Below are 27,762 nucleotides of genomic sequence, written 5' to 3'. Positions count from 1 at the left end.
AAAACATCTAGGTGAGTATCAGAGGTTTCTTGATTCCTGAATGCCTCCCACCCCCCATTTTTCTGTGTATTTCTCAGATAGTTCTCCACCTGGGGTTCAGATTGTCCCCCAACTGGAGTCCCACTCACCTGTCCTGGGCACAGTTGCAGTAGTTGGGTGGGTCATAGGGTGAACTTCTGATAGAGCAGGAGAGACAGGCACTGTGGCCAATTGGAGGCTCAAATTGCCAGGCTGGTGGGCTTGGCCCAAAGCCTTGCATCTCAATCATGTCCCCAGCATCTAGGATGAGAAAGTGAGTCATGGTTAGGCCTGTGGGCACAGCACCCCTCCCAAGATGCCCATTTTAATGGGGCTGTGCCAAACCTCTTGTTGCTTGGAGCTGCAGCTTGGATTAACCCCTTGGCAGAATACAGGAGGCTTCAGTCTCCTGTGCCAGTGAGGTGAGGGGAAGGGAGGGGGTGTCTGCCTGGAGGCCCAGAGGCAGGAAAGGTAAAGACAGAGGCTCTCCTACTCTGCTTATAGGACGAAATATGAGAGAGAGAGAGAGAGAGAGAGAGAGAGAGAGAGAGAGAGAGAGAGAGAGAGAGACAGACAGACAGACAGACAGACAGAGACAGAGACAGACAGACAGAGACAGAGAAAGAGACAGAGAGAGACAGAGAGAGACACAGAGGGAGACAGAGAGAGACAGAAACAGAGAGGGAGGCAGAGAGACAGAGAGAGAGGAGGAAGAGGGTGAGAGAGAGAGAAATGGAAACATAGAGAAAAAGAGGGATGGGAAGGGGGAGAGGAAGGGAAGAAAGGGAGGCAGGAAGAAGAGAAAGAGAATAGATGAGAGAGAAGAAAAGAGAAGATAGAGGGAGGGGAGGAGGGAGAGAGGAGAGAGGGGGGGAGGGAGAGGACAGAGAGGGAGGGGAAGAGAAATAGACAGACAGACAGACAGACAACCAGAGAGAGAGACAGAGAAAGAGACAGAGAGAGACAGAGAGACAGGCAGAGAGAGAGAGAGAGAGGCAGAGAGGCAGAGAGACAGAGACAGAGGAGGAAGAGAGTGAGAGAGAGAAGAAGGAGGGAGGGTAGGAGGGAGAGAAAAATGGAAACAGAGAGAAAAAGAGGGATGGGGAGGGGGAGAGGAAGGGAAGAAAGGGAGGCAGGAAGAAGAGAAAGAGAATAGATGAGACAAGAAGAGAGAAGAAAAGAGAAGATAGAGGGAGGGGAGGAGGAAGAGAGGAGAGAGGGGGGAGGGAGAGGACAGAGAGGGAGGGGAAGAGAAATAGACAGAGAGAGACAGAGAGAGAGAGAGAGAGAGACAGAGACAGAGACACAGAGACAGAGACAGAGACAGAGAGACAGAGACAGAGAGAGAGAGAGAGAGAGAGAGAGAGAGAGAGAGAGAGAGAGAGAGAGAGAGAGAGAGAGAGGAAAAACATCCTCTTGTCTGAGGGAATTCTTGGACTCTAAAGAGATTGCCTAGTGGCCTGGACCCTGGAGAATGTGCTTGCCCCACTCAATCTATAAGAGGCAGCTGTGGCTAAAGAGCCAATTTTTGAATCAGGGAGACCTGGGTTCAAATCTTGCCTCAGAGACATACTAACTTCACGTAATTTCTCTGGTCCCCCAGGCAACTCTCAAAGACTTTAAGTTGAGAAATTATCTGTTTTGGCAGAAGGAGTTTTCTCATACAGCTTCACTCTAACATGAAAACTTGGTCTAGAGTTGAGCTGAAGAAACGAGGAAACCAGGAAGCTCTTATCTTCTTTACATTCAATGGGACAAGATCACTTCCTTGACCATTACCTACCACTGGTTTCTACAACTCATTTGGCTCCCTACTATGATGAAGGGATGGATTACTAATATAACTGGTTGTAAAGAAAGGAAGGCTGTTTCCTCCCACCTGTAGCCTAGTCCCAGAGGCCAAAGCCTTATCTCTTTTGGAGGAATTTCCAAAGTCATGGAGCTGGTTCTCTTCAGCCAGAGCCAAAAAAGGAGAGGCCAGTACTTTCTATTCAGATTTGGGAGCTTCATTTGGGCCATTGCCTGGTTAGCAGAGGAGACTAGGTGACTAGAGCACAGGGCCTGGAGTCAGGAAGACCTGAATTCATATCCAAAGATATGTGACTTAGGTAAGTCAAATAATCTCTTTGCCTCAGTTTCATCAGCTGTAAAATGAAGAGAATAATAGCTCTGCCTCCCAAGGTTGCTGAAGGATCAAATGAGATAATATTTGTAAAGCCCTTAGCACAATGCCTAGCCGATAGTAGGCACTATATAAATGCTGGGCATCTTGTACATGAAGCCTCTTCTGATTTCCCAAGTAGCCAGGGCCTTCCTTCCCAAAGCCAAGGCATATTCACTTTGAACACATTCCATATTTGTAGCCAGTGAGCAAAGTTTAGTAGAGAAGAGCTGGCCTTAGAGCCAGAAAGACCTGGGGCAAATCCTATCTCTGACATAACCTGGCTGTGTGACCCTGGGCAAGTCACTTCTTCATCTCTCAGTGATCCAGGCAACTCCCTAAGATTAGAAATTTCAGAGAGGGTGCCAACCTGAATTGGTTGAGTTTTCTCATCTGGGGATTCTCTATACCAATGGAGTCACAGGACCAGTCTCTATTTCCTCTCCTCAACATTCTTCATATGTATAGATGTTGTTTCTTCCATTAGAAGGTAAGCCGTTTGAGGGCAGGGACAATGTCATTTTTGGTTTTGTACTTTTAGCCATTAGTACAGTGTCTGGCCCATAGCAAACCCTGAACAATACTTGTTAACTAACTGACTGTTTCATTGGCTTTTTTACCTGCAAGCCTCCAGATGAGCAGAGCCCCCTTGAGATCAATAGACAGGTGGGCAGTATTGTCACCCCAGCCAGCTATTCACCAACTGCCTATTGGAATAGCTTGCTGTGGGTCTGCCTGCCTCAGGTCTTGCCCCACTCTAATTCACTCTCCATTCAACCACTAAAGTGATTTTCCCTAAGGAGGAAGTCCCATAAATGTCACCCTTCTACTTGGTAGACTCCAATGGCTCCTTTTTGCTTCCAGAATCACATACAAAATGCTCCATTTGGCATTCAAAACCCTTTAAATTTAGCCTCCTCTTAGCTCTCCAGTCTTCTTACCTTACCCTTTGACGCATATTCTTCCTTCCAATGAAACCGGCCTCCTAGCTGCGGCATCAACAAACTCCTCCATTCCTCAGCTCTGGACATTGTCTCTGGCTGTCTCTCATGCTTGCTTTGCTCTCTGTCCTCTGCTCTGACTGCTGACCTTCTCTGGCTCCTTTTAAGTCCCAACCAAAATCCCATTTCCTACAAGAAGCCTTCCTCAACCCCTCTTAATTCTGGTGCCTTCCTTCGGTTAATTATTTATCTTGTATATAGCTTGTTTGTATGTTGTCTCCTCCCTTTTAGATTGTAAGTTCCTTGAGGGCAAGGATTGTCTTTTACCTTTTTTTTGCACTTAGCACAGTGCCTGGCACATAGTAGGTGCTTAATAAATGTTTGTTATTTGGTTAATAGGGAGCAGACTTAAGTGGATATGTCTTCCCGCCAGAACCAGTGGTTGGGATATAATTCAGTATTAAAGTTGTCTTTCTAGGCTAATTAGGGCTCATGTTTGGGGAAGAGGGCACCATTTATTGTTAGAGGAGAAGGAGCAAGAAGGGAGTGGGAGAGTAGATGATGAAAAGAAGGGTGTAGAAAAGAAAAGAGGAGAGGAAAAGAGAGAAGACAGATGGGCATAATGGTGCATGCCTGCAAGAGATGGCTGGAGCAGGGGCTGTGAGCTGCCTAGCCTCTTAGAAAGTGGCTCCTTCTCATGACTGGAAGTCTGCAAGTGGAAGCTGGAGGATCATTGGTCAAGGTTGCTATAGAGGGGCTAATCTTGGTCAAGTCTGGGTTGGACTAGATGACCTCCCCAGGCCCTGTCAATTCAGATTCTATGCAGCACAATGGATAGAACGCTGGACTTGAGTTTAAAAAAACCCAACAAAACCTGAAGTCAGAGCTAGGTGGATCAGTGGATAGAGAGTCAGGTCCTAGCTTCAAACCTGACCTCAGCAAGTCACTTCACCCCCATTGCCTAGCCCTTACTGCTCTTCTACCTTGGAACCAGTACCCAATATAGATTCTAAGACAGAAGGTGAGGGTTTTAATTTAAAGGGGGGGATCTGAGTTTGAATCTTCCCTCAGACACTTATTAGCTATGTGATGCTGTCTCAGCCTCAGTTTCCACATCTGTAAAGTAGGGATAACAATAATATCAACCACAGAAGTTTGGTGAGAGGATCAAATGATAAAATGCAGGACAGCTGGGTGGATCAGTGGATAGAGAGTCAGGCCTAGAGATGGGCGGTCCTGGATTCAAGTGGAACTTCAGACACATCCTAGTGACCCTGGGCAAGTCACTTAACCTCCAACTGCCTAGCCGTTACTGTTCTTCAGCCTTGAAACCAATACTTAGTATTGATTCTAAGACAGAAGGTAAGGGTTGTTAAAAATGATATAACATGTACAGTGCTTTGTAAGTCTTAATTCTTAAAAGTCTATATATATTTCCTGGCTGTGTGACTCTGGGCAAGTCACTTAACTCCCACTGCATAGCCTTTACCACTATAGAACCAATACTGATTCTAAGATGGAAGGTGAGGGTTTTTTAAAAATTCTATATGAAGGCTAGCTGCTGCTATTATTATTATTATTATTATTACTACTACTATTATTATTATTAACAATGCTATGATTATTAATTACCCAGTTATCTAATGTATTGCTCAGGCTGTGTGGATAACAGGGACAGAGGGAGTATTTAGGGCTCAGTCGCCAATTCCTGGTTGGAAGGGAGCTGGCCATGGGCTCTCTCTGTCCTTGGTAGGAGAGGCTTGGAGAGGCTGAGACGGCAGAGCTTCCTCCCCACTCCACGGGCACCTCGCCTCACTATTTGGGCTCCCGACCCTTCAGGTCCATCGGGAAGCAAACAAAGGGAACCGATTGGGTGGGTACGAGCTGTGACTCTGGGGCAGGTGTGTGCCTTGGGGGTGGCGTGCAAGCTGTGTCCCAAAAAGAGAGCCGGGGCTAGCAAAAGGGGCCAGATGTGGCCATGGGGGAAAGAGGAGAAGGCTAGGCCAGCTCATGCACTGGGCAACAGGGAGCAGTGAAACAGGTGGAGCCCCTGGACAGGCAGGGCTGGAGATCCAGTTAACCAGGCAGCCAGTGGGAGAGCAGGAAGCTGGGGCACAGGCAGGGGGGACTAGGGAGGACCGGATGGATGCCAAGCCAAAGAGGAAAAGGCATGCCAGGTGGTGGGTCCCACCCAAGCAAAGGCTCATGGGAAAATGCTCTTCATCTCAATTCTCCTGGAAGGAACTGAGCAAGCCAGTGCGTAAGTGTCATCATTTCACAATATCCCCATTAGGCACTGCCCAGGCTAAGGAGGGACTAGACTGTGGGGGCCCTCAGGGGTCAGGGAGTTTGCTCTGTTATGTTTGAGTTTATCCTCCATGGATGAGGAAAAGTTTGAGGCAAAAACAGTTGGGATGGTTGAACCCCACAGCCCCCAGGACTCCGAATGAAAGGCATCTGGTCTGGCCTAAGATGGCGGGAATAGCATCTCTGCTCTCAAAGGTGGTCAGCGGAAAGGGGAAGGAGAGGCAAGGGCTGGGGGGTGGGAAGGAAGGGGGAGGGAGGTCTGGACACCCGCCACTTTATCCACATGCATCAAAATCAAGCATGTTGCAGAACTCAGAAGCAAAGGCTAGCATACGGGACACAACAGTGTTGTCATTGTGGAGAAGAAGAAGGGAACACTCTGGGTCATGGGAAGCCCACCCCTTACTCTCCTCCCTCCCTCACCCCTGCTGGCCTGTCTCAGCTGCCTGCTCCCATTTCCCAAGAAGCTGGGGGTGTGGGGGTGTAGGAACAAACGACAGAAACCTGCCCCTTCCAGTGCTCCCAGTTCTCTGGCCCAGAAAGTCCCAGCTCAAAGGATGGATGCCAGGCCAGGGTCCTCCCTAGGCAAGGGACCTCATCTTTTAGAAAGTGCTTCCAGCAGGGGACCTGCAGAGACTCTCTCCTCAGTCTCCAGCCTCCCTTCCCAATTTGCAAAGCCCTGCAGCCTCTTTTTCAGGACCTGCCACATGCCTGGGAGCTCTGGCCACAGAACTCTGCCTGGGGGGCTCTTGGAGTAAGCAAGAAAAATCATTTAAGAAGTAACCTAGTACCCCAAATTCACTAGATCTCTCAGCCTTCTCCAATCTTAAGGACCTCAGAGGATTCGGGGATGCTAAAAGATGAAAATAAGCACCAGCCCACAGGCTCAGGGCCTGGAAGAAACCAGGTTGGAGGTCAGGAAGAGGATAGAGAGAGGACCCACCCTGTGATTTCATTGGTTAAAGGAAACTTCCTTTACTACACCTTCTGGACAAATGATCGCCTTAAGAGGATTGTCTAGAACACGGAGAGACCCAGTGACTGGCTCAGGATCCCGTAGCCAGGACGGGGCAGAAGTCCCCATCCTGAACATTGTATTTACAGGGTCTTAGCTCTGAAGCTGGAAAGGATGAACCTCTTCATTTTTCAGATGAGAAAATCGAGACCCAGAGAGCTAAGTGACTTGCCCATGGTAATAACGTCTAGGCAGGACCTGAACTCAAGGCTTCTTGGCTCAAGGCCAGTTCTTTAGTACTACCAATAAACAGGAGAATTAACCTAAGAAATGGGACTCCCACCGGTGGCTCACCCAATACTGATTTTTGGCTTCTTTTGACTCCTATTAGAAGAGTTAGGGAGAGGCAGTGTGGTAGGAGGGAGTCTCCTTACCTAAGATCCCTAAGATCTTATTCCCTAAGATCTATAAAAGCACAGATTCAGTCCTTAGCCCAATCCCCTTGATAATAGCTAACATTTTTATAGCACCTACTATGTGCCAAGCACTGCATAATTACTATCTCTTTTGATCCTGTATTGTAAATTCTGGGCAGTAGGGACTATTGTTATCTCTATTTTACAGATAGGAAAACTGAGGAAAACAGAAGTTAAGTGACTCCTCCAGGGTCACACAGTGAGTGCCTGAGGCTGGATTTGAACTCAAGTCTTCCAGACCCCAGGGCTTGAGTTTTATCCACTGTACCGCCTAGGTGCCTCTTAGTAGCCCCTAACTAGGGGCTCTTCAAAGTGGTCTCTTCAGACTAGTGGGGCTGACATCTTCTGATCTCTGATCCTTGAGACCCTGGACAAACCATTACTTCTCATAGCGTCTCTTGACCTATATTGGTAAAAGGGGTTTCTTCACTGACCACTTCCTAACACCAGTGAAATTGCAAGTCTTGTCTTAAAAAAAAAAGAGAGAGAAAGAAATAGAAGAGATGGGAAGGTAGGTATGGTGTGGCAAGTGACAGGTCAGTAACTAGAGAAAGGAAAGGGGATGGAAGGGTCTACACCACCCTGAAGCTTGGTCTAGGGCTACGGAATTAAGGTTTAGACCACTCTCAGGAGAAGATGGGCAGGGGCCAGTTGACCCAGGGGTTGGAGAAGGAAAGGCACATTTCCAGAGACCCTTTGCAGAGCTCCTAAGGTAGACTAAGCCCTGGATGTGTAGAGAAAGGAAGTCAGAGGTATAGTGGAAAAACTGCTAGCTCTAGAATCAGCAGTCCTGGGTTCTAATCCTAGTTTAGATATTTACTACCTGTGTGAACCCTTCTGAGCCTCAGTTTTCCCAACTGTAAAATGAAGAGGTCAGTTTCTATCTAAGGCCCCTTTCAACTCTAAATCTATGATCCTATGATCTCTTGCTGGCATCACTACCCTTCCTGGAGACACCTAGGTTACACAGTGGTTAGAGCACTGGTTCTGAAGTCAGGAGACCTGAGTTCAAATACAGCTGTGAGCCCCTGGCCAAGTCACTTAACCTCTTTCTGCCTTAATTTCCTCTACTCTAAAATAAGAATAATAATAGCACCTACCTCCCAGGGTTGTTTTGAAGATCAAATAAGATAATATTTATAAAGTACACAGTACAGTCCTTGGCACCTAGTATGTACCTAATAAATCCCTCCTTCCTTCCTTCCTTCCTTGCTTCTCTCTTCCTTCCCTTCCTCCTCACCCCCCCACTCCAGAATCCCTAATTCCCTTCAAGATCCAACTCAAGTGCTACCTTCTACTCAAAGCCTCTCCTGACCACCCTAGTAGCTAGTGTTCCACCCACCCAACATGGTCCTGGAGGGTAGGGGTGGCCTCATTTTTATCTCTGTATCCCCAGCCCCCAGCATAGTTCAACACTTAAAAAAAACTCAGCCTGGAGCTTTCCCAGGGTGATGCATCCTCTCCCAACATAGAAAACTTCCTCTGTTGCTAGAGGAGAGAGTCTCAGAGACAGTCTGAGAGAGTTAACGAAAAGTTAGGTGACTAGCCCAAGGTCACACAGCTTGAACCCAGGTCTTCAGGCTTTAAAGACTGCTCTCTATCCCTTCGGTCATGCTGCCTCATGCAGGAGATGTTTAATAAATGCTTAGTGACCAGTTAGTTTGGCATTGAGCTAGATATTCCTGAGACTCTGGTGAAAGCAGAAGCTCAAGTTTTCAAGAAGGTTCAAGAAGATTTGTTTGATGTGTGTGTCTGTGTGTGTGTGTGTGTGTTGGGGGAACACAAAAGAGCCCAAAGAGAAGCTAAGCCAATGTTCTTCCCATTGCTCTGTCTCTCACTGCCAGATATGCCTGAGGTCCTGATAAAGGGCACCAGAAGGGGTCAGATATGTCTACCTGACTGTTGGGGACCTATCCTAGGAGAATGCTTTCTCAGGTGTTGCCTAGGGGGTGACTGGTCCAGGTGACTTCCTACATTACTACCCAGCTAAAGGGTTGGAGAAGTAATGGGCCAGCTCAAGGATGGGGGAAATTGAAAAATTGGCCCCAGAGAAAGAAATGAACTTGAAATCTATACGGGGGAGCATCTAGGAGACTCAGTGGATAGAGAGCTCAGGTCCTGGGTTCAAATTTGATTTCAGACATGTCCTAGCTGTGTGACTCTGGTCAAGTCACTTAACCTTCGTGGCCTTGCCCTTACAACTCTTGGAACCAAAATACAGCATTGATTCCCAGAATCAATGGATTCTGGAAGTGTCAGGAAGCTATGAAGTATCTAAGACCAAATTTAAACCCAGGACCTCCTGTCTCCAGGCCTGGCTGTCAATTCACTGAGCCACCTAGTTGTCCCCAAGATTTGGGATTTTTAAAAATCTCTTTAGAGTTCCCAGAGGTGGTGGAAAGGGACCTGAATTGGAAGTTCTGAGACTTCACTCGGCCATCTTGCTCCAAATAACTGAATGGCCAAGCCCTTCTCTGAAAAAGGAGAGGGGTGAGCTTGGATGGCCTCGGAGGCTCCTTCTGCCTCTGGATTTAAGATCTCCAGCCCTGGGTTCATCTTCCCCTCCCAGGTCCAGGCCGGAGCTGCCCCACTCCGTGCTCTCACTCATCCATCCATCCCTCTGCCTGCTCTCTGTCCTCCAACACTCTTCTGGCCACCTCTACCCTCCCTTCCTGCCATGCCTCCAACCCCCACAGATTCTCTGCATGGCTCTGGGAGAAGCACAGGTGGGCCGGGGTCCGGTAATGCCAACACTGTTGCATGAGTCCGTGCGGGTTGTGGCCAGTGGACCCGGTGCGGAGGGAGGAGTAGTAGGACATGGGGTGGGGAGGGCCGCGGGATAAAAACCTTTCATCAGATTGGGAGCTGTGAGGTTCCGGGAGCAGATCATTGACAGCATCGCATGCAGTTTATCTTCCTCTTCCTCATCATCGTCCACCGAGGCCGCGCGGCTGGCAGCTAAGTGGTGGTAGTTAATAGTGACTGCTCAAAGAGAATAGTGAGAGAGGCTTGTGAGGGCCCGGCAGGGGGAGCTTCAGGGACCGGTGTTCTCCTACACCCCACTGAGGACAGGGAGAACATGTGAAGGAGTCGAGCTGGCTCGCCAACTTATTTTTCATGGGCAAGGCTATGGGAGTTTCAGCCCAACGTTAACAGGGTGACCCTTTCCATCCAGGTACATTGCAAGAGAGAAAACCAAAGGCTCGATGGTGTCTGGTGCAAAACTGGGGATGGGGATGATACTGTGGGTAGTGCAGCCTTGTAGCTCTCTGCTGGAAGGATAGCTGGGAGAAAGGACACTCAACACCACCGACTCTGGAGTGGTTGGGGTTACAGTGGGCAAAGAATGCCTGGAGGACTGAACCCCCCAAACAAATACAATATGGCTCTGATCTCTGCCTGCAATCTTAGCTAACCATTCAGGTTTTGTATCAGGGCTGCCTGCAAGGAGCCAGAGTCATTTATTTCAACTTTATCTCCTTTTATACTCCTAGTCTAAGCTTTGGGACATGACTAAAAGAAAAAGAGGGGAGGCAAAGATGTCTGGGTAATCGATACACTGTATCATTTGCCTGTTTAAATTCCAGATCTGCAAGCAAAATGTCCTTTCAGAAGAGCATCTCACCTTCTCATCCTATACCCTGAGTTATCCTTTCCCCCAAACCTTGGCTTACAGGGGCTGAGCAGCATGGCATCTTGGGAAGCAAGCTCAACTCCAGGGCCAAGAAATATGGGTTTAGATCCTACCAGCACTCACTGGCCGGGTAATGCTGGGCAACCTCTCTAAGTCTCTTAGTTTTGTATTTAGCTTGTTTGATCAGCCCATGAGGACCAACTATTTCAGCCAATTTATTTGTGAAACAAAGAAATAAAAGTGATCATTTATCTCTACCCTAAAAAAAAAAACCAAACACCATTGAAAATCAACCCTCTAAACCTCTTAGTTTCTTCTTCTGTAAAACGGAGATAATGCTATTTGGACTATTGTGGAAAGAATGCAGGACTTGGTGCCAGGAAGACCTGAGTTCAAATCCTGTCTCAGAAACTTATTTGCTATATAACTTAACTGAGCAAATCCCTTAACTGCTCCCAGTCTCAATAATAATAGCACCTACCTCAAAAAGCTATGAGGATCACACGAGATGCCATTTGGAAAATGCTTTGCAAACTGGAGAGCACAATATAAATGCTATCTATTATTACCATCACTTCTTGCCTCACAAGGTAGTTATTGGGGAAGGAGAGATGGAGAGGGTTCTGTAAACCTTCAAGCCCCCTCGAATTGTGAGCTACAGTGATTTTGATTCACTCCTAAGTGGTTGAAAGTTAGCTAGGCTGCTTCTCCCCCTTGCCTAGTACAGCCTAAGGTATCCCAGAAGGATGGGCTTGGCTGGCTGGTAACAAATGATCTGGGATGGTAAATTCTATGTTTTTGTTCGTGGGTCCAGATGAGAAAACAAGTCTAGTTTGGCCTGAGAACAGCAGAAGCAACGACTGAATATTCAAGTCACTCTCTATGTCGGAGGTCCCGAAGTACAGCCCCATGTAGCCATAATCCCTAGGTGCAGGGAGTGGGGGTAAGGCAAAAGTTCTCCAGACTTGGATCTCTGTGGCAGCTTCCTTCCTCCCACTCTCATCCCCCAGCCCAGCGAAAGGTCAAGCTGCCATGGACCCTGTCCACTATATCAGAGCAGCTCTTAGTGGCAATTGAGCCATCACAGGAATGGGGAAAATTGGCCCCTGGATCACAGCAGTGCTCAGAGGGTGGAAACCACCAGAAATGGGCACTATAACCACAAATAATCAGGGTTGGAAAGAGACTGGGAGTTAGAATGAATTGCAAATTCAGTATTATCAGTCTTCATTTACAGTTCCTTTGTAGGGTTTCATGTTCTCAGGATATGTATGAGCAGATGGGAAGGGCAGGTTGAAACTTGACTCTGGATTGGCCCAAGTCAGAATTCTGGTCCTGCTACTTATTAGCTATATGACCTTAGTGAAGTCACTCTACCCTTCTCTGAGCCTCAGAGTTCCCTCCTCCATGAAAATGAGGGACTTAAATTAAATGATCCATAAGGTCTCTCCCATTTCTAAATCCTATGAACCTATGAGTCTGTCTGGTTGTAGGTGGTGCCCATGTTCTAAGCAAGCAACCTGAAGAGCAAAAGATAGAACAGAGATGGCTAAGTAGGAGAGGAAGATTTGGGCACAAAGTATGGTCAGGGCCAGAAAGCTATATCCTGAACTCATCCATTGTCTTCCAACCAGCCCAAGCTAAGCCAATATTCCTGGTCCCTCCACCTTCTGCCCCCTTTCATAAGCAGTTCTACTGAAGAGAACCTGAGAAGCCCTGGGCCTGTCTCCTCCTCCCCATCATAGGTGGAAATCGGGGCACTTACTGTGCTCATGCCTGTGGCCTGGATAGATGATCCGGAACACATAGTCAGTGGCACGCCCTTCATCCATCACTGTATCCTCCAGATCCATAGACCGCATGGTGCTGTTCCGCTTCCGCAACTTGGGGAAGACCTTCCCCTGTGGCAAGAGAGCAGTGCAGGTGATCAGTGGCCCCTTCCCTTGGGCTAGTTCCTGGGATTCCTCTTTGATGGGCCAAGATGGGCCCCTCCCTCTCCTACAGTATCCTTGACCTGAATCCAGTAAAGGAAGGAGGCAGGGAGAGAACTGGGTAAGGGTAAAAAGGGAGATCTCCCATCAACCACATGGGTCTCTTGCCCTTCTTTTTCTGTGCCTCCCTTCTGTGCCCATCCAGGGTACAATGATATACCTTTCCCTGCTGGGACCACAGTGGTGGCTCTAGCTGTCCTCGGGGCAGGAGCCCATTCTCCAGGCAGGACAGGAAGGACAGAAGGTGACCTCCCTGGGGGAAGTGCAAAGGAGGCCTCTGGATACCATCTTGGCTCACCAGCACCAGTGTTCCTCCATTCTCTGCAAGGAGGGAAAGGAAAATGGTCAAAAACCTAGGAGACCCCAAGGAGGGACTCTGCCTTCTGAACTGAATGACTGGCTCTTCAGCTGATTGGGCTTTGTTCCCAGATTCTAGGGTCCAAATCTGTAAACAAAGACTGTAGGCAAGCTGTAGTATTGACCCTGGAAATTGCCAGCTTCCAGCTGCCACCACTTCTGATCTAATAACTGAGGCCTTGGAGGGAGGGTGAGATAGCTGGGGACTGTGTTGAAAAGTGGTTGGATTTTCCAATCTGGCCTCCCCTTCTTTGCTCCTGTGTCTAGGGGCACAGGGAAGGGGCATGACTTACGTTGCTGGTGGCAGTGAATGCAGACAATCTGGCTGAAGGGCACGATCAGAGCATAGTCCCAATACACACTGGAAGGAAACAAGCTAGTGTTATTTCTGAGTGTCTTCTTCTGGTCCTACCCACTCTGTCCTTCCATCCTGACACCTACTTAGCTCCAGAGGCCAGTCATGTGCTGCTACTATTGTTAGGACCTCCAAATCCCAGTTCGAGTAGCCCCAGTCACTAGGCATTGTGGAAACCCCTTGTCAATCAGGACCCCGGAGAGCACCAAACACTTTGAACTGGGCTCTATCTCCCTCCAAACAACTGGGCTAGAATCTCTACCTCTTCTCTAGCTCTGAGTCTCCCAGAGTTCCATTCATGAGTTGGTTGGGAGTCCACTTCAGAGTCAAACTCTCTGCAGACTGATGCAAGGACAGGTAGCCAGGGACAGCCTCCATGTCTTCCTTCTATGGAGAGGAGAGAACCCAAGAAAGAGGTAAAAGCACTCAGGAGAGGTCAAACTGGAGATACAGGTGAGAGTTATGTCCATGGGGGTGGCAATTGAAGTTATAGGAAGAGATCAAGGAGAGAAAAACCTTGGAGAGAGAAAAGAAGAAGGCTAAAGACAGAGCTTTGGACTGTCCTGACATCTAAGGAGCAGCAGGAGGGGAAGGAGACAGGGAGGGAAATAGAGAAAATGAGGTGTTTGAAAGATCAAACCATGAGAATACAGCATTACATGATGTAATGGGACCTGAGCATCCAAAAGGGAAGGGATGGTCCAGAGTGTTCAACATTGCTGAAAGAGGGCAGAACTAAGGTGTTGGCATTAAGGAAGAAGTCGTTGGTGCCTTGTACTCTAGAGATCATCTTCTGTCAAGGACTAAGGATGCCAGACTGAAAGGAGATAAGGAGTAAATGGCTAGAAAAGAAGTAGAGACAGTGAGTAGAGATGTCGAGAAATACTAAAGGCGAAATCAGGATAAAGGGACAAGTTGGGTTTTTAGTCAGAGAGAAAAGAGCCAGTTGAGAGTGAGAGCAAGGTGTAGTGATTGAGGGAGCAGTGTACCAGAGGAGGTAGGAGGGGATATCATCATAGGGGGGCATCTAGTACAGCATCCTCATCTTAGAAATAAGGAATCTGAGGTCCAACAATTGGTAAGACAAGTGACTTGCCCAAGGTCTCACAGGTAATTAATTAGGAGAGCCTAGATTTGAACCTGGAAGCCTTTCAAACCTATCACTTATCTTCAGTTTCCCTCTGTCTACTGGCTCTCCTGTTCTTAAGAAAAAGAAACCCTTTTACTATCCTATATCTCTTCTGCTCTTTGTGGATAAACTACTTGAAAAGGCAAGAGGTACCTCTGCTTCTTCTCTTCTCACTTTCTTCTTGACGCCTTACAATCTGAATTTCAATCTCATCATTCAACTGAAACTCTTCTCTCCAGAATTACCACTGATCTCTAAATTTCCAAATCCAAGGACCTTTTCTCAATCATGTTGGACTCTCTGTAGCCTTTGGCAAGGTGATCACCCTCTTCTCCTTGATATTCTCTTCTCTCTAGGTTTTCAGGACACCACTCTCTCCTGGTTCTTCAGTTTATTAGACAACTCCTTTTCCATCTCCTTTGCTGGATTCTCATCCAGATCATGCCTTCAACTGTAGGTATTCCAAAGGGTTCTGTCCTGGGTCTTTTTTCTTCTTCCTCTATTTTATTTCACTCGGTAAACTCATAACTGCCCTTGGATTTAACTACCTTCTCTGCTGATGATTCTCAAATCTACCTATCCTATTGCCCTTGTCTCCCATTGCCAACTGCCTTTCAGCTGTCTTAAACTCAACAAGTCCAATTATCTTTTCCCTTAAACCCTCCCCTCCATCAGCTCCCCTATTATTGTTGAGGGCAACACCATCCTTTCAATCCCTCAAGCTCATATGCTAGGTCTTCCTCAAGTCTTCACTATTTCTCATCTACCCAATCCACTCTGTTGCTAAGACCTGTTGATCTGATCTATACAACATTTCTCAAATATGGTCTCTTTTCTCCTCTGCTGTTTTTATCACTCTAGAGCAGGCCCTCATCACCTCATGCCTAGATTACTGCAAGCGCTTGTTGGTGGGTCATCCTGCCTTAAGTCTCTCCCCACTCCAATCCAGGTTTCATTCAGCCAACAAAGTCATTTCCCTAAATCACAAGTCTGGCCAAGTCACTCCCTCCCTAATAAACTTCATTGGCTTTCCATTGTATTCAGGATCAAAAACAGAAGTCTCCTTGGCATTCAAAGTCCTTTTCTGACCTAAACCCTCCTCTTTCCAGTCTTCTTACACTTTATTTCCTGCTACGTCTTGTATCTAGTGACACCAGCCTCCTGGCTGTTCCACAAACAAGACACCCCATCTCTCAATTCCAGGCATTTTCTCAGGCTGTCCTCCATGCCTGGAATGCTCTCTCTCTTCATCTCTTATCTACTGAATGCCCCGACTTCCTTTAGGTTCCAACAAAGATCTCATCTCCTACCGAAAGCCTTTCCCAAACTCTCCTAATTCTAGTGCTTTCCCTTCCTTAATTATTTTTTATTTATCCTGCATATATATCATGCTTTTACATAATTGTCTGTTGTTTCCTCCATTAGATCGTGAGCTCCTTGAGGGCAGGGACAATCTTTTGCCTCTTTTTTGTATCTCTAGCACTATGTGACTGGGACATAATTGGTACTTAATAAATGGTTATTGACTGATAGACAGGTCTAGCATCTTTTCCACTGAAGAAATAGCATGAGTACAGGAAGAAGGGGAAAGTCTTCGCAAGGATAAGGGTCATCTAATTAAAGGCAGCTAAGTGGAACAGTAGGTAGAGCACTGGCCTGGGGTCAGAAAGATCTGACCTCAAATCTAGATTCAGAAGTTTGGTCCCTGAGAAAGACTGACAAAACCCACTTCTCTCCCTTCTTTGCAGAGGTGAGGACCTATGGATGTAGGATATAGTATTCGTGGTCAGATTTGGTTGATCTATTGGTTGGTTTTGCTAAACCACTTTTTCCCCCTTTGTTTTTTTTAAATTTCCTGTTACTTCTGGACAAGTCATTTAAATCTCTGATTGCCTCAGTTTCCTCATCTGTAAAAAAAGAGAGAATAGTAGCATCTACCACCCAGGGCTGTGAAGATCAAATGAGAAAATAATCATAAGGCACTTAATATAGTGCCTGGCATGTAATAAAAAAACTCTCTATAAATGCTAGCTATTATTATCTGAGATAGGAGGGAGAAGAGGTTGCATAAGGACACAGAGAGGCTTAGAGGAAGAGTGTTGAGGGAGCTCCCATCAAATGGCCTTGATTTTCTCAGCTGAGTAGAAGACAAGGTCATCTGCCATGTGTGTAAGAGCTATTTATTTTTAGGAACATACCAAAAATGACTAAGATATTCATACTAAAATATGCAACCCTGAGATCTTGCCATGAGGCATGAGCTCTGAGGTCAAAGATAGAAAGATAGGTCCCGTATGCCCCAAAATATTCATGGCAGTAATTTTGTGGTTACAAAGAACAGGAAACTAAGTAGCTGTCCATTGACCACTGACCCGGAAAAGGCTAAACACACTGTGGTACATTGAACCAGAAAGTCAAGAAGGAAACTATCATCATGTCCAATTCCTCCATTTTACAGCTGAGGAAACTGAGGCTGATAGAGATTAAGTGAATTGTTCAAAGTCAAAAAAAGTAGTGTTAGGGCTTGGATTTGAACCCTAGTCCTCTGCCTCTTTTCCTTTGCAGCCCACTGCTACAATGGAATATTACCAAGTCATATTAAAAAAAAAGACAAATATGAAGAATTCAGAGAAATATGGAAAATTTCTATCAGCTAATGGAGAGTGAAGAGAAAATTTCTATCAACTAATGGAGAATGACACAATGATTAGAACAATGCAAAACAATGGGAAAACTGATCAAATATAATTGAATGTTGGGTGACTGTGGCCAAGAAGTTTAGCCCCTGAGAAAGACTGACAAAAATCCACTTCTCCCTCTTCTTTGCAGAGGTGAGGGCCTATGGATGTAGGATATTGTATTTGCTGCCAGATTTGGTTGATCTATTGGTTGTTTTTGCTAAACCACTTTTTTTCACCTTTTGTTTTTTTTTTTTAACTCTTACCTTCTGTCTTGGAATCAATACTGTATATTGGTTCCAAGGAAGAAGAGTGGTAAGGGCTAAGCAATAGGGGTTAAGTGACTTGCCCAGGGTCACACAGCTGGATAGTGTCTGAGGCCAAATTTGAACCTAGGACCTCCCATCTTCCCTTTGTTTTTTAAAATTCTCTGTTCCAAGGGATGGCCCATAGGGGAGGAAAGATACTTGCAAATAATATATTAATGTAAATATTAACTTGCAATCTATTAAAATAATAATTGCTTATGTTAATGCAAATATTAATTTTCAAATGATACATTAATACATAAATTATATATTTGCAAATATATATCATAGGTACAGGTAGAAGGGAATGTATAGACAATATGAAATTCTAAAAGGTCACCTATGTAGAACAAAGAACAGTTAAAAAAAAGAAACATTGAAAGAGACAAGAAAAAGTACACTTATATATAACAGTGATGGTAAACCTATGGTATGCATGCCAAAGATGGCATTCAGAATGCTCTGTGGGTACATGATCACCCTCCCCTCCCACCCACCCCCAGTCAGTCCCCCAGGCAGAGAGACTTGGGTGGAACTTCTCCTTCTTCTCCACCATGCCTGATGACATTTTTTCACATCATCTGCCCCTCTACCTAGCAGCCCAATGGGAACACTTCTCCCTTCCCTGTGTGGGGTAAGAGGGAGTACAGCACACAGTCTCTAAGAGGCTCACCATCACTGATATATAACATTATAGTTTACAAAGTACTTTAGTCACAACAACCCTATGAAACAGATAATAATAACATTTCTATATCCAAGCCTTTTACATACATATTTGATCTTCTCCATAAGCCTGTGAGGTAGTTTCTATTGTTATCCATTTTATAGATGAGGAAACTGAAGCTTAGAGTCTATCTAAAGTCAAACAGCTAGGATATTCTTGAGGTGGGATTTGAACCGAGGTCTTCCTGGCTCCAAAGTCACCATTCTATTTTGCTACGCAGATTCTCTTTTCTAGGGAAAGTATTGTCATTGCTCATCTGTAAGACGAGGCAGCTTGACTGGATGACCTTTAATACAAGAACTCTGCTTTGGGCAGCTTGGAGGAAATCCCAGCTCTGTCTTCTCCTGCCTGCCTGCCTGCCTGCCTACCTTCTCATGCTATCCAATATCAGCCTTCCAGCTGTTTGTCCTGCCAGCTGGCACTCACTCCCACCCTGGGTAGCCTGGCTCTTAATTAGCTAGAGCAGATGGCTTCCCTGGGCTCCCCACTCACCACAGGCTGGTGATAAACCCTGTGGGGGCCAAAGCTGGAGAGAACCAGCAGTGTGCATGTAAGAATGTCCATTTTGGAACCAAAGGACCCACATTCAAATGCTGGCTCTGCCACTTACTATCTACATGACCTTGGGCAAGTACTTAACCTCTCTGACCCTCAGTCTCTTCCTCTGTAAAATGCAGGGTTGGACTAGATGGCTTTGAAGGTCCCTTCCAGGTCTAGATCTAGGATGAATCTCCATTCTGTTCAGTCAGCATTGCTTGAGTCCCTCAGGAAGGAAGTGTTTGCCTTTGGGAAATGTTAATGACCACCTCTTGGCCTTGTTAACTTCATATATAAGCACTGTTGGGGAAATGTTAACTTGAAGTTAAACAAAAGAACTAATTTATGACAAGAAGCAAACAAAGAAGAGAGAGAAGAGTTCATAAACTGTACTTTACTTCTTCATTGTGGAGCTGGGAGATCCGGCGGCCTCGGGCTGGGAGAATGGCAAACATTATCAGATGTGGCCAAATGTCTGCGTTTTGTTGAGCTGCTCGTTTCTCTCTCTTTTTAACCCCTTACCTTGGAGCTTAGGAGCAGGGCAGGGTATGGGTTCCAAGTCAGAACAGTGGTCAGGGCTAGACAATCGGGGTTTAGTGACTTGCTCAGGGTCACCCAGCTAGGAAGGGTCTGAGGCTACATTTGAACCCAGGACCTCCCGTCTCCTCCTGCTAGGCCACCGCGCTGCTCCCTTGTCTCTTTTTCAATCTTTATTACAAAGGATGGTTCATCAGGCAAGGGAGGAACTCTGTTTAGAAAATGAATGTGATGTGAAGACAAAGGGCACCCATAAAAACAGGACCGTTTCAGGAAATTGAGAAAAAGGGGCGATTCTTGATTCTGGGGTTCCTGGGGTGGTAGATCTAGCAATAGAAAAGGGTTCCAGGGGTCGTGGCGGGGGAGTCTTCAGAGACCTGTCTGCCTGCCCAGGTCTAGGAGCCCAGCAGTAGGGAAAGGGATCCCCATCCCCTGCCAAGCCCAGCAGCGGCAATGCCTCCCGAGGCCATTCGAGGCCCTGCCCAAGGGCCTGGGCACATCCACTCTCGTGGGTCCCTCCCTCCGGTGACTGGGGTCTTTCCAAGGGACTTCCCAACGCCCCTTCCCCGCTGCAGGTAGCCAGGGTCTGGGCTCTCTCACCGGCTGTACCAGCACGTTGTTCTTGCCATAGAGCAGGTGCGTTCGGGAATTCTGATGGAGGGATTCCACATACTCCCGGGCAGAGGCTGCAAATTGGTCCTCTGATGTGCTCCTGCTTGAGTGCCGCTTGCGGACCTGCAAAGAGAAGCTTGGCTAAATGCCGAGGCTCTCATCCCTGCATCCCCCAGCCTGGGCATCCTCGAAGGCTCGTGGAGAAGCAGGGCAGGGAGCATCCTCGGAGGAGGGAGCCTGGAGGCTTTGCCCCTCCTTGGCCGGCACGCTGGACTCTTCTGGTTTCCTCCAGGGCTCTCCCTCCCAGGAGCTGCTGCAACTCTTGGACAATCTAGGCTCCTGGCTCAGAGATGATCCTCCAACCGGGGCTTCCAACAGAGCATTATGAGGTTCTTGTGGGAAGAAATGCAGGAGTCACAGCAGCTAGAGAGCCCTTCTCCTCCTCCAAGGCCTTTGGCTGGGGTGTAGGGGAAGGGGCTTGAGACCTGGAAGAAAGGAAACCTACTCCCAGGGCTGGACGCTTGGAGGGGGAGTCCTGGCGGCCGTGGGGGCCACGGATGCGGTGCCTCTGGACCAGCTCATCAGCAGAGGGGTCTGTCCAATAGTGGTCGGCCGTCTTCAGCTTGGTGTACTCCAGAGCACAGGGACCCACTGTGGAGACAGACGATCCCTTGGAACGGGGCCAGGAGAACCAAATCCCTCCCCACCACAGCAAAGGCTCTGGTACCCACTCACCTAAGAGAGAGGCTAGGATAGGGCCAAACACGGGGTCTGCCAGGAGCGCTTCCTTCTCATAGTACTTGCTGTTAAGAAGAGAGGGAAAGAGTGAGCCCAAGACCTCTGCCTTATCTTGGTCCTCAGTTTTGTCCTGAAGAATTACCTGGTGCATTTGAGCCAGCATTACACAACCATCACAGGCAAGACTAAAGAGGTTGTGCCAAGAAGCAGCTCGGTAGCACAGTAGAAAGAGCACCAGGAGGACCTGCATTCAAATGCTGGCCTCAGACACCTCCTAGCTGTGTGACCCTGGACAAGATGCTTATCCACTATTGCCTAGCCCCTCTGTCTTGGAACCAATACATAGTATTTAAACCCTTTGGTCAAGGGCTTAAAAACAATCATCATCATGCTCTAACAACAACTAGCTTTTGAATTACCCTTTAAGGCATTATCTCATGTGATCCTTGTAACAATCCTGTGAAGTGTGCACTGTTATTATCTTCATTTTATAGGAAAGGACATGGAAGCTCTGGAAATGCAGTGACTTGCTCAAGGTCACACAGCTAGAAAGTATTTAAGGCAGGATTTGACCATTAGTCTTCCTGATCGCATGGCCAACACTCTAGCCATTGCCCCACCCATTTTCCTTTAAGAGAATGGGCATAAAACATACCAAAAAAGTGATATAGAAAGTGGATGGTATACAGAGTGCTCCTAAAAAACCTAGCTCCCCTTAGGTTGCCATTTTGTCAACAACTGTGGTGGTCAGAAGAGTGGAATCTACAGGAGACCAGAGCACTATCATGGATCCTTGGGAGGACCAGCTCTAAATGGCCCTGGGGCCATCATCCCATCATCCACAGTTATCAATGCATGTGGAGAAGGAAGAAGAAGATAAGGAGGAGGAGGAGAAAATAGAGAAGATGAAGGTGGAGGAGACAGAAGAGGAAGAAGAGGAGGAAGAGGAGAAGGAAGAATAGGAGAAGGAAGTGGAGAAGAAGGAAAGGGAAGAAGAGGGGGAAGACAAAGAGAAGGAGGAGGAGAAGGAAGGTGAGGAGGAAGAGGAGGAGAAACAAGAGAAGGTGAAGGAGGAGGAGGCAGAAGAGGAAGTGGAAGAGGAAGAAGGAGAAAGAGGGGAGAAGAAGAGAAAGAAGAAGAGAAAGAGGAGGAGGAGGATGACCTTGGTGGATTTGAACATAAATAGTTTAATCCTAGAGAATTTTCTGGGTGACAGCTTTGGGTCCTAGGGGCAGAGAGGAAGGGAGTGGCATGGAAGAAAGGCAAAGGGACAGCACGTACCTGCAGTTCTCCACGATATACTGCACAACTCTGTCCAGCACCTTCTCGATGAGGGCTGTTCGCACCCAAATGTGCCTCAGGGCCTGGGGGCTGAGGGCTGGGGATTTCCCTCCAGTAGAGCCCTGTCTCCGAAGGGCCTCCTGGTTGCTTCCTGCTGACTTCCTAGGTAGAGAGAAAAGGGTGCACTCAGGGATAGGAGCAAGCAGCCTTGGACCTGTCCCATTATCTGGGCTGTGTGGGAGCATGTAACCAGGAGAGGACTTCATAGGGGACAACGTTGGTGATGGATTAGAAGCTCATCTCTTCTGTTTAAGAGCTGTTAGGGACCTTCAGGGTCATTGAGTCCAGTTTCCGAGTGATTTGCCCACAGTCTGCCAGGCACGAATGGCAGCACTGCTTTAAAACCCATGTCCTTTTCACCGGCATCGGAGCATGCAGCATCTCTGTCCTGGGCAGGCCCAGCAAAGAATGCCAATGAGGATGACTTCCTTAGAGCCACTTGGGGAAGGGCAGAGGACAGATGAGATTTGTTGACTTCCCAGAGGGGAGGTAGGAGGGAAAGCTTAAAGGAGGGGAATGAGGAAGTGGTCTGGCACTTACTTGCTGTCCATCTGCTGCTGCAGCTCCTGCACCTTTCGACAGACCTCTCCAGCTACTACGCAGGTCTTCCCCACCTTAGTGAAGAGGGCTGCCATCTTGTCACTGCGCAGGAAGCCCGCAGCCCGACGCCTCAGCTGATGTAACAGGCAGGTCTCCACCACACCTGAGGAAAAGGAAGCTAGAACAAAAGAGCTCCTTCTTCCCTCCTCTTCTCATATCACTCAGATGTCTGCCACTATTCCCTCTTTCACTTGTTTCATATGAAGACGTAGTCCTTCTCGCCAACACAAACCCATTGAACAAATTGCCCAAATGAGCCTATTCCACTCTGCTTTCTCCAGCAGATCAATCTTCCTATCATCCCCACTTTCACTTTTCTTCCTGTCTACTAGCTGCTTGCCTACTGCCTCAAATATGCTGATGTCACCCCTATCCTCGAAAAACCCTCATTTGATCTGCTCATCCCTGCTAGCTCTCCTTTCTGTGGCTAAAATTAAAAAATAAACACCTCACCTTCCATCTTAGAATCAATACTCAGTATTGGTTCCAAGGCAGAAGAGTGGTAAGGGCTAGGCAATGGGGGTGAAGTGACTTGCCCAGGGTCACACAGCTGGGAAGTGTCTGAGGCCAGATTTAAACCAAGGACCTCCTATCTCTGAGCCTGGCTCTCAATCCACTGAGCCACCCAGCTGCCCCTCTGTGGCTATACTCACGGAAAAGGTCATCTACATTCAATGTTTTCACTTCCTTTCCTCTTACTCCTTTAATCCTACTTTGGCTTCCTACCTCATCATTCAACTCAAACTGCTCTCTACAAAGTTACCAACGATTTCTTAGTTGCCAAATCCAATAAGCTTTTTTCAGTACTCCTCCTTATTGAACTCTTTGCAGCCTTTGACACTGTAGGCTACTTTCCTTCTTGATACTCTCTTCTCTCTAGATTTGGGGGATATCACTCTCTCCCAGCTCTCCTCTTAACCATCAGACTGCTCTTTCTCAGTCTCTCTTGCTAGATTTTCATCCAGATCACATCCTCTGACCTTGGGTGTCACACAATGCTCTGTTTCTAGCTCTCTTCTGCTCTTCCTCTACTATTTCACTTTGGTGATCTCATCAGCTCCCATAAATTCAATTATCTTCTCTACACTAATGATTTTCAGATGTATTTATTCAGCCCTAGCTTCTCCAATGTCCAGACTCACATCTTCAATTGCCTTTTGCCTATCTCAAATTGGATGCCTTATAGACATCTTAAACTCAACATGTTCAAAACTGAACTCATTATCTCTCCTTCCCCCATACCTTCTCCTCTTCTGAATGTTTCTATTACCGTTGAAGCCACCACCATCCTTCCAGCTACCCAGGTTTGCTGCCTAGATGGCATCTTGATTCTTGACTCTCTCACCACCCCCCACCCCACATTCAGTCTGTCACCAAGACCTGTCCATGTTAGCTTCCTCCTGTCTCTTGTATAGACACCCTCTTCTCCTCTGACATTGCCGCCATGCTGATCATGCTCTCTTCACCTCCCACCTGGATTACTGGTTGGCTTCTCTTCCTTGAGTCTCTCCTCATTTGAAGACTCCAGGCCATTATCTACTTGGTTATCAAATGAATTTTCCTGAAGCACATATATGAAAACACCCTCCTCTTTGATAAACTCTAGTGGCTCCCTGAAACCTCCAGGATCTTATATGAGGCACTCAAGCTCTTCATTCCCAGTCCTTTCCAATTTTCTTAACACAGGAATAACTCTCTCGCCCCATCGCATGCTCTTTGAGCCAGTGGTGTTGGCCTCCTTGCTCTTTCTCACAACAAGAGCTTCCATTTCTAGGCTCCATACATTTTCACTGGATAAACTAGAATTCACTGCCTAGAATTCTCTCCCTCCTCACCTCCACTTCCTGCCCTTTGTAAACCTTAAAATTTCTTAGACTTATGAATGTTGGAAATTTCACCATTGGAAAATTTCATACTTGGAAAAAATTTCCTACTGATAGTAAGAACTCTATTGGAATGTGAACCCCCTTGGCATGGGAGGATCCTTCTCCTCCCTACTTAAGACTACTTTAGGACAGAAACCTTTTGCTAAACAATGGAAAGGGTTTTGACCTATGCTTAAGCATAGAACAGGAAGTTCTTTGAGTCATGATTGATTTTAGAATTGATACAATAGAGATACTTGGAATGACAGAACCAGGTCTTGGAACTTACAATCTCCACCCTACTCAGTCTAACAGGATTTAGGAAGGGCTGCAGCATAGATCAAGATTTAATTATTTAAGAATATGACCTACAACAGACATGTGCAAAGGAAAGAGACCTCTGGGCGGTCCTGGGTTAAGCTAGAGCTGCCATTGGCACAGGGGAGACATGGACAGTGATTGGTAGATGTGAGAACTGAGGGGAGGGGACTTAGATGGTTTCCTTAAAGATGGGGGGGGTGTCTGAGGAGAGAAGGAGGAGGTTTTGCTCTGAGCGAGGTGGTTCTGAAGGAGGACTGAGGAGGTTGCTCTGTGGGAGGACCAGGAGAGAAGGCTGGCTCTGAAGGAGGAGAATTCTCTGGAAACATTTCTTGAAAGGAGGCTCTCTTGAAGGTGGAGCCTGAGGTTGGCATGAGAAGCCTTACCTAGAGAGATCTTGGGTGAGTGATAAAACCAACTGACTGATTTATTCATTCTTATTCCTTTCTTACTTTCTCTCTTTTTCTATTGATTAATCAGTGTATTATAAATTAAATTTCTCTATAAAACCCAGTTGGCTTGGGCAGATTCATAAATTGGAAATATATTCCCTGATGACCATCTTATATTTATATAAAACCAAGACACAGTAGAAAACATATTTCAGCGGTCATAATTGATATATATATTTCCCTTGCTCCCAAACATTTTAATTATCACACCTTCAAGTGTGAGCCAAAATCTCACATCCTACAAGAGGCCCTTCCTGACCTCCTTAACATGAGTGTCTTCCCTCTTTGATGATCTCTGATTTGTTCTGCATATCTGGTTCTATACAACTGTTTTCATTTGTCTTTTGTCTTTCTTTTCATCCTCAGTGCTTGCCAGAGTGCCTAGTGAAAAGTAGATGCTTCATAAATATTTCAAGGGCAAGCCTGGTGGCTCAGTGGATAGAAAGCCAGGCCTGGAAGGGGAAGGTCTTGGGATCAAATCTTGCCTCAGATACTTCTTAGCTGTGTGACCTTGGGCAAGTCACAATAAGCTCAATTACTCAGCCCTTGCTGCCCTTCTTCCTTGGAACCAATACTTAATATTAATTCTAAGGCATAAGGTAAGGATCTAAAAAAATCTGGCCTCAGACACTTCCTAGCTGTGGGATCCTGGACAAGTCACTTAAGCCTACCTGCCTAGCCCTTACTGCTCTTCTCCATTGGAACCAATACTTAATATTGATTATAAGACAGAAGGAAAGGGGTTTTGAATAAATAAATAAATAAAACCACTTGCTAACTGACTGAGGCACCCAGGACTTTTCCTGCCTTCTTTTAAGGACCACGGGCTTCAGAAAGACCCTATTGTTGAGGGACAGAAGGAAGAGATGCCCATCCACTGGGGAATGGGGAATGGCTAAACAAGTTCTGGCATATGAATGTGATAACATTTATATAATAACAACATTGTAAGGATGAATAACTCAGAACATCTTAAGAATTCTAACCATTGCAATGATCAGTCATGATTCCAGAGGACTTATGATAAAACATGTCCCTTATCTCCCAAGAGGTGATGGACTTCAATGCAGGATACAACATGGTTTGGGGACCTGTCCAATGTGGGAATTTGTCTTGGTTGGCTAATGTATATTTATTACAAAGGTTTGATTTTATGTTTTACTTATTCTCCCTTACAGGTGTGTGTTTATGTGAAAGAGTGTGAAAATAAGTGCCTGTTAAGTGAAAAAAAAAATTTAAGAGGCAGGAAGGGGTGTTTTCACAGAACCTTACACTTGGAAGGGACCTCAGGGCCAAGTATTTCAAACCACATTGGACTGAAAATGTTCTCAACCTCATCCCTGACAAGTCCATTTTGGTCCATCCAATATCCACATCATAGATCTGTTTGTAGAATTCCAGTGATGGAGAGCTCACTACTTTTATGAGCCAACCCATTCCATTCTAGACAGCTAAAATGGGTCAGGAGCATCAGAATGATGGATTCAGAGCTTGGGGGCATGGGTGGGGAAAATTGGAAGGTATTTATTCAAACCCTTATTTTATAAATTCAGAAACAGAGTCTAAGAGGTAAACCTATTTGCCTCAGATCACACAGGTAGCAAGGGGCAAAGGTGGGATTTGAACCTAGGTCTCTGTACCAAATTCAGCATTCTTTCCACTGAACCATGGGTATCTCACTCTGGGAGATATGCCCTACATGACCTGATCTCTTCCCACAGCTACCTTTCCCTGCTTAGGGAAAGAAAGAGCCTAGCAGAAATATGTGTGCCTGGGGCTCTCCTCTCCTCTCACTACTCAGGGGGGCCAAATATCTCCATTTCTGCTCATGCTCTGTGGCAGGGTAGGCTCCCTCCACCTCCTTCCCCTTCCTCCCATCAGCATATTCAACTAGCATTTGGGGATGTGGGGGCAGGGAGTGTGTGTGAGTGTGTGTGTGTGTGTGTGTGTGTGTGTGTGTGTGTGTGTGCAGAGAAGATTTGTCTTTTCAATCTATCTACATCCCCAGGGAGGGGGAATGTGATGGGCATTGTCAGGACCAAGGGCACAGGCATCGACAGAGGCCAGCCAGGCCTCCCAGGGCCCATGGATACTATGGTTGCTAAGGAACCAGGCTCTGGAGGAACCATAAAATATTGATGGAACTGATGCTGCGGTTATCAGGACTGACAACAGCTCCTCCATTATTGATGAGAAGCAGCAGGGAGCAAGAGGAGTTTTCCAGGCCCTCTGGGGCTGTTTTTAAAGGGTTGATTTAGGGGAAAGACTAAATCTCTCCCTCTGGACATTGCTTACCACAGTTTTAAAGACATGGTGGACAGACTAAGGGGCTGGAGCAGAAGGGCTAAGATTCTGTCCATATTTGTGGGTTCAAAGACACAGAATTGTTAGAGCTAGAAGGGAGCTTATAGCTCAAGACCAGCTCCCTCATTTTACAGAGGAGTTCAAATCAGGGAAGTGACTTGGCTGAGGTCCTGAGGCTAGCATTAGAACCCAGGATTCCTCAGTCTCAGGGCTGTGATTTCTCTGAACACTTTGTGTCTGCTTCTCTGTATATATGTGTGCGACTGTAGGTTTTTAATCAGGCTATGGAAAATTTTGTTTACACATACACATATGTATCCATAGATTTATCTGTATTTGTGCATTTGTTTGACAAATATATGTGGAGTGAGCAGGAATTAAGGAGAAAGATAGGATCATAGATCTAAAGTTGAAAGAGACC

The 27,762-nt window shown here is 46.6% G+C and overlaps 1 protein-coding gene across 3 annotated transcripts in view; it reads right to left on the bottom strand.

Annotated features, from left to right (window-relative positions):
* SGSM2 (small G protein signaling modulator 2) overlaps window positions 1-27,762 on the bottom strand; it is a 75,673-nt gene that overhangs the window by 22,465 nt on the left and 25,446 nt on the right. For 2 of the 3 annotated variants that reach the window (XM_056819618.1, XM_056819620.1), the window contains exons 3-13: window positions 22,343-22,505; window positions 21,743-21,904; window positions 20,459-20,526; window positions 20,229-20,374; window positions 19,712-19,846; window positions 13,458-13,582; window positions 13,134-13,201; window positions 12,644-12,804; window positions 12,258-12,393; window positions 9,706-9,840; window positions 129-279 (exon numbers count right to left, since the gene is read on the bottom strand). In XM_056819618.1, coding sequence (XP_056675596.1) covers window positions 129-279; window positions 9,706-9,840; window positions 12,258-12,393; window positions 12,644-12,804; window positions 13,134-13,201; window positions 13,458-13,582; window positions 19,712-19,846; window positions 20,229-20,374; window positions 20,459-20,526; window positions 21,743-21,904; window positions 22,343-22,505 — 1,450 coding nt within the window. The remainder of the gene's footprint in view (window positions 1-128; window positions 280-9,705; window positions 9,841-12,257; window positions 12,394-12,643; window positions 12,805-13,133; window positions 13,202-13,457; window positions 13,583-19,711; window positions 19,847-20,228; window positions 20,375-20,458; window positions 20,527-21,742; window positions 21,905-22,342; window positions 22,506-27,762) is intronic. The other variant, XM_056819619.1, reaches the window with a different exon arrangement.

Source organism: Monodelphis domestica, chromosome 2 (genome assembly GCF_027887165.1).
Source record: "Monodelphis domestica isolate mMonDom1 chromosome 2, mMonDom1.pri, whole genome shotgun sequence".
Lineage (NCBI taxonomy): Eukaryota > Metazoa > Chordata > Mammalia > Didelphimorphia > Didelphidae > Monodelphis > Monodelphis domestica.
The sequence above is the reverse complement of the archived record's forward strand: the minus strand, read 5'-3'. Positions and strand labels throughout refer to the sequence as shown.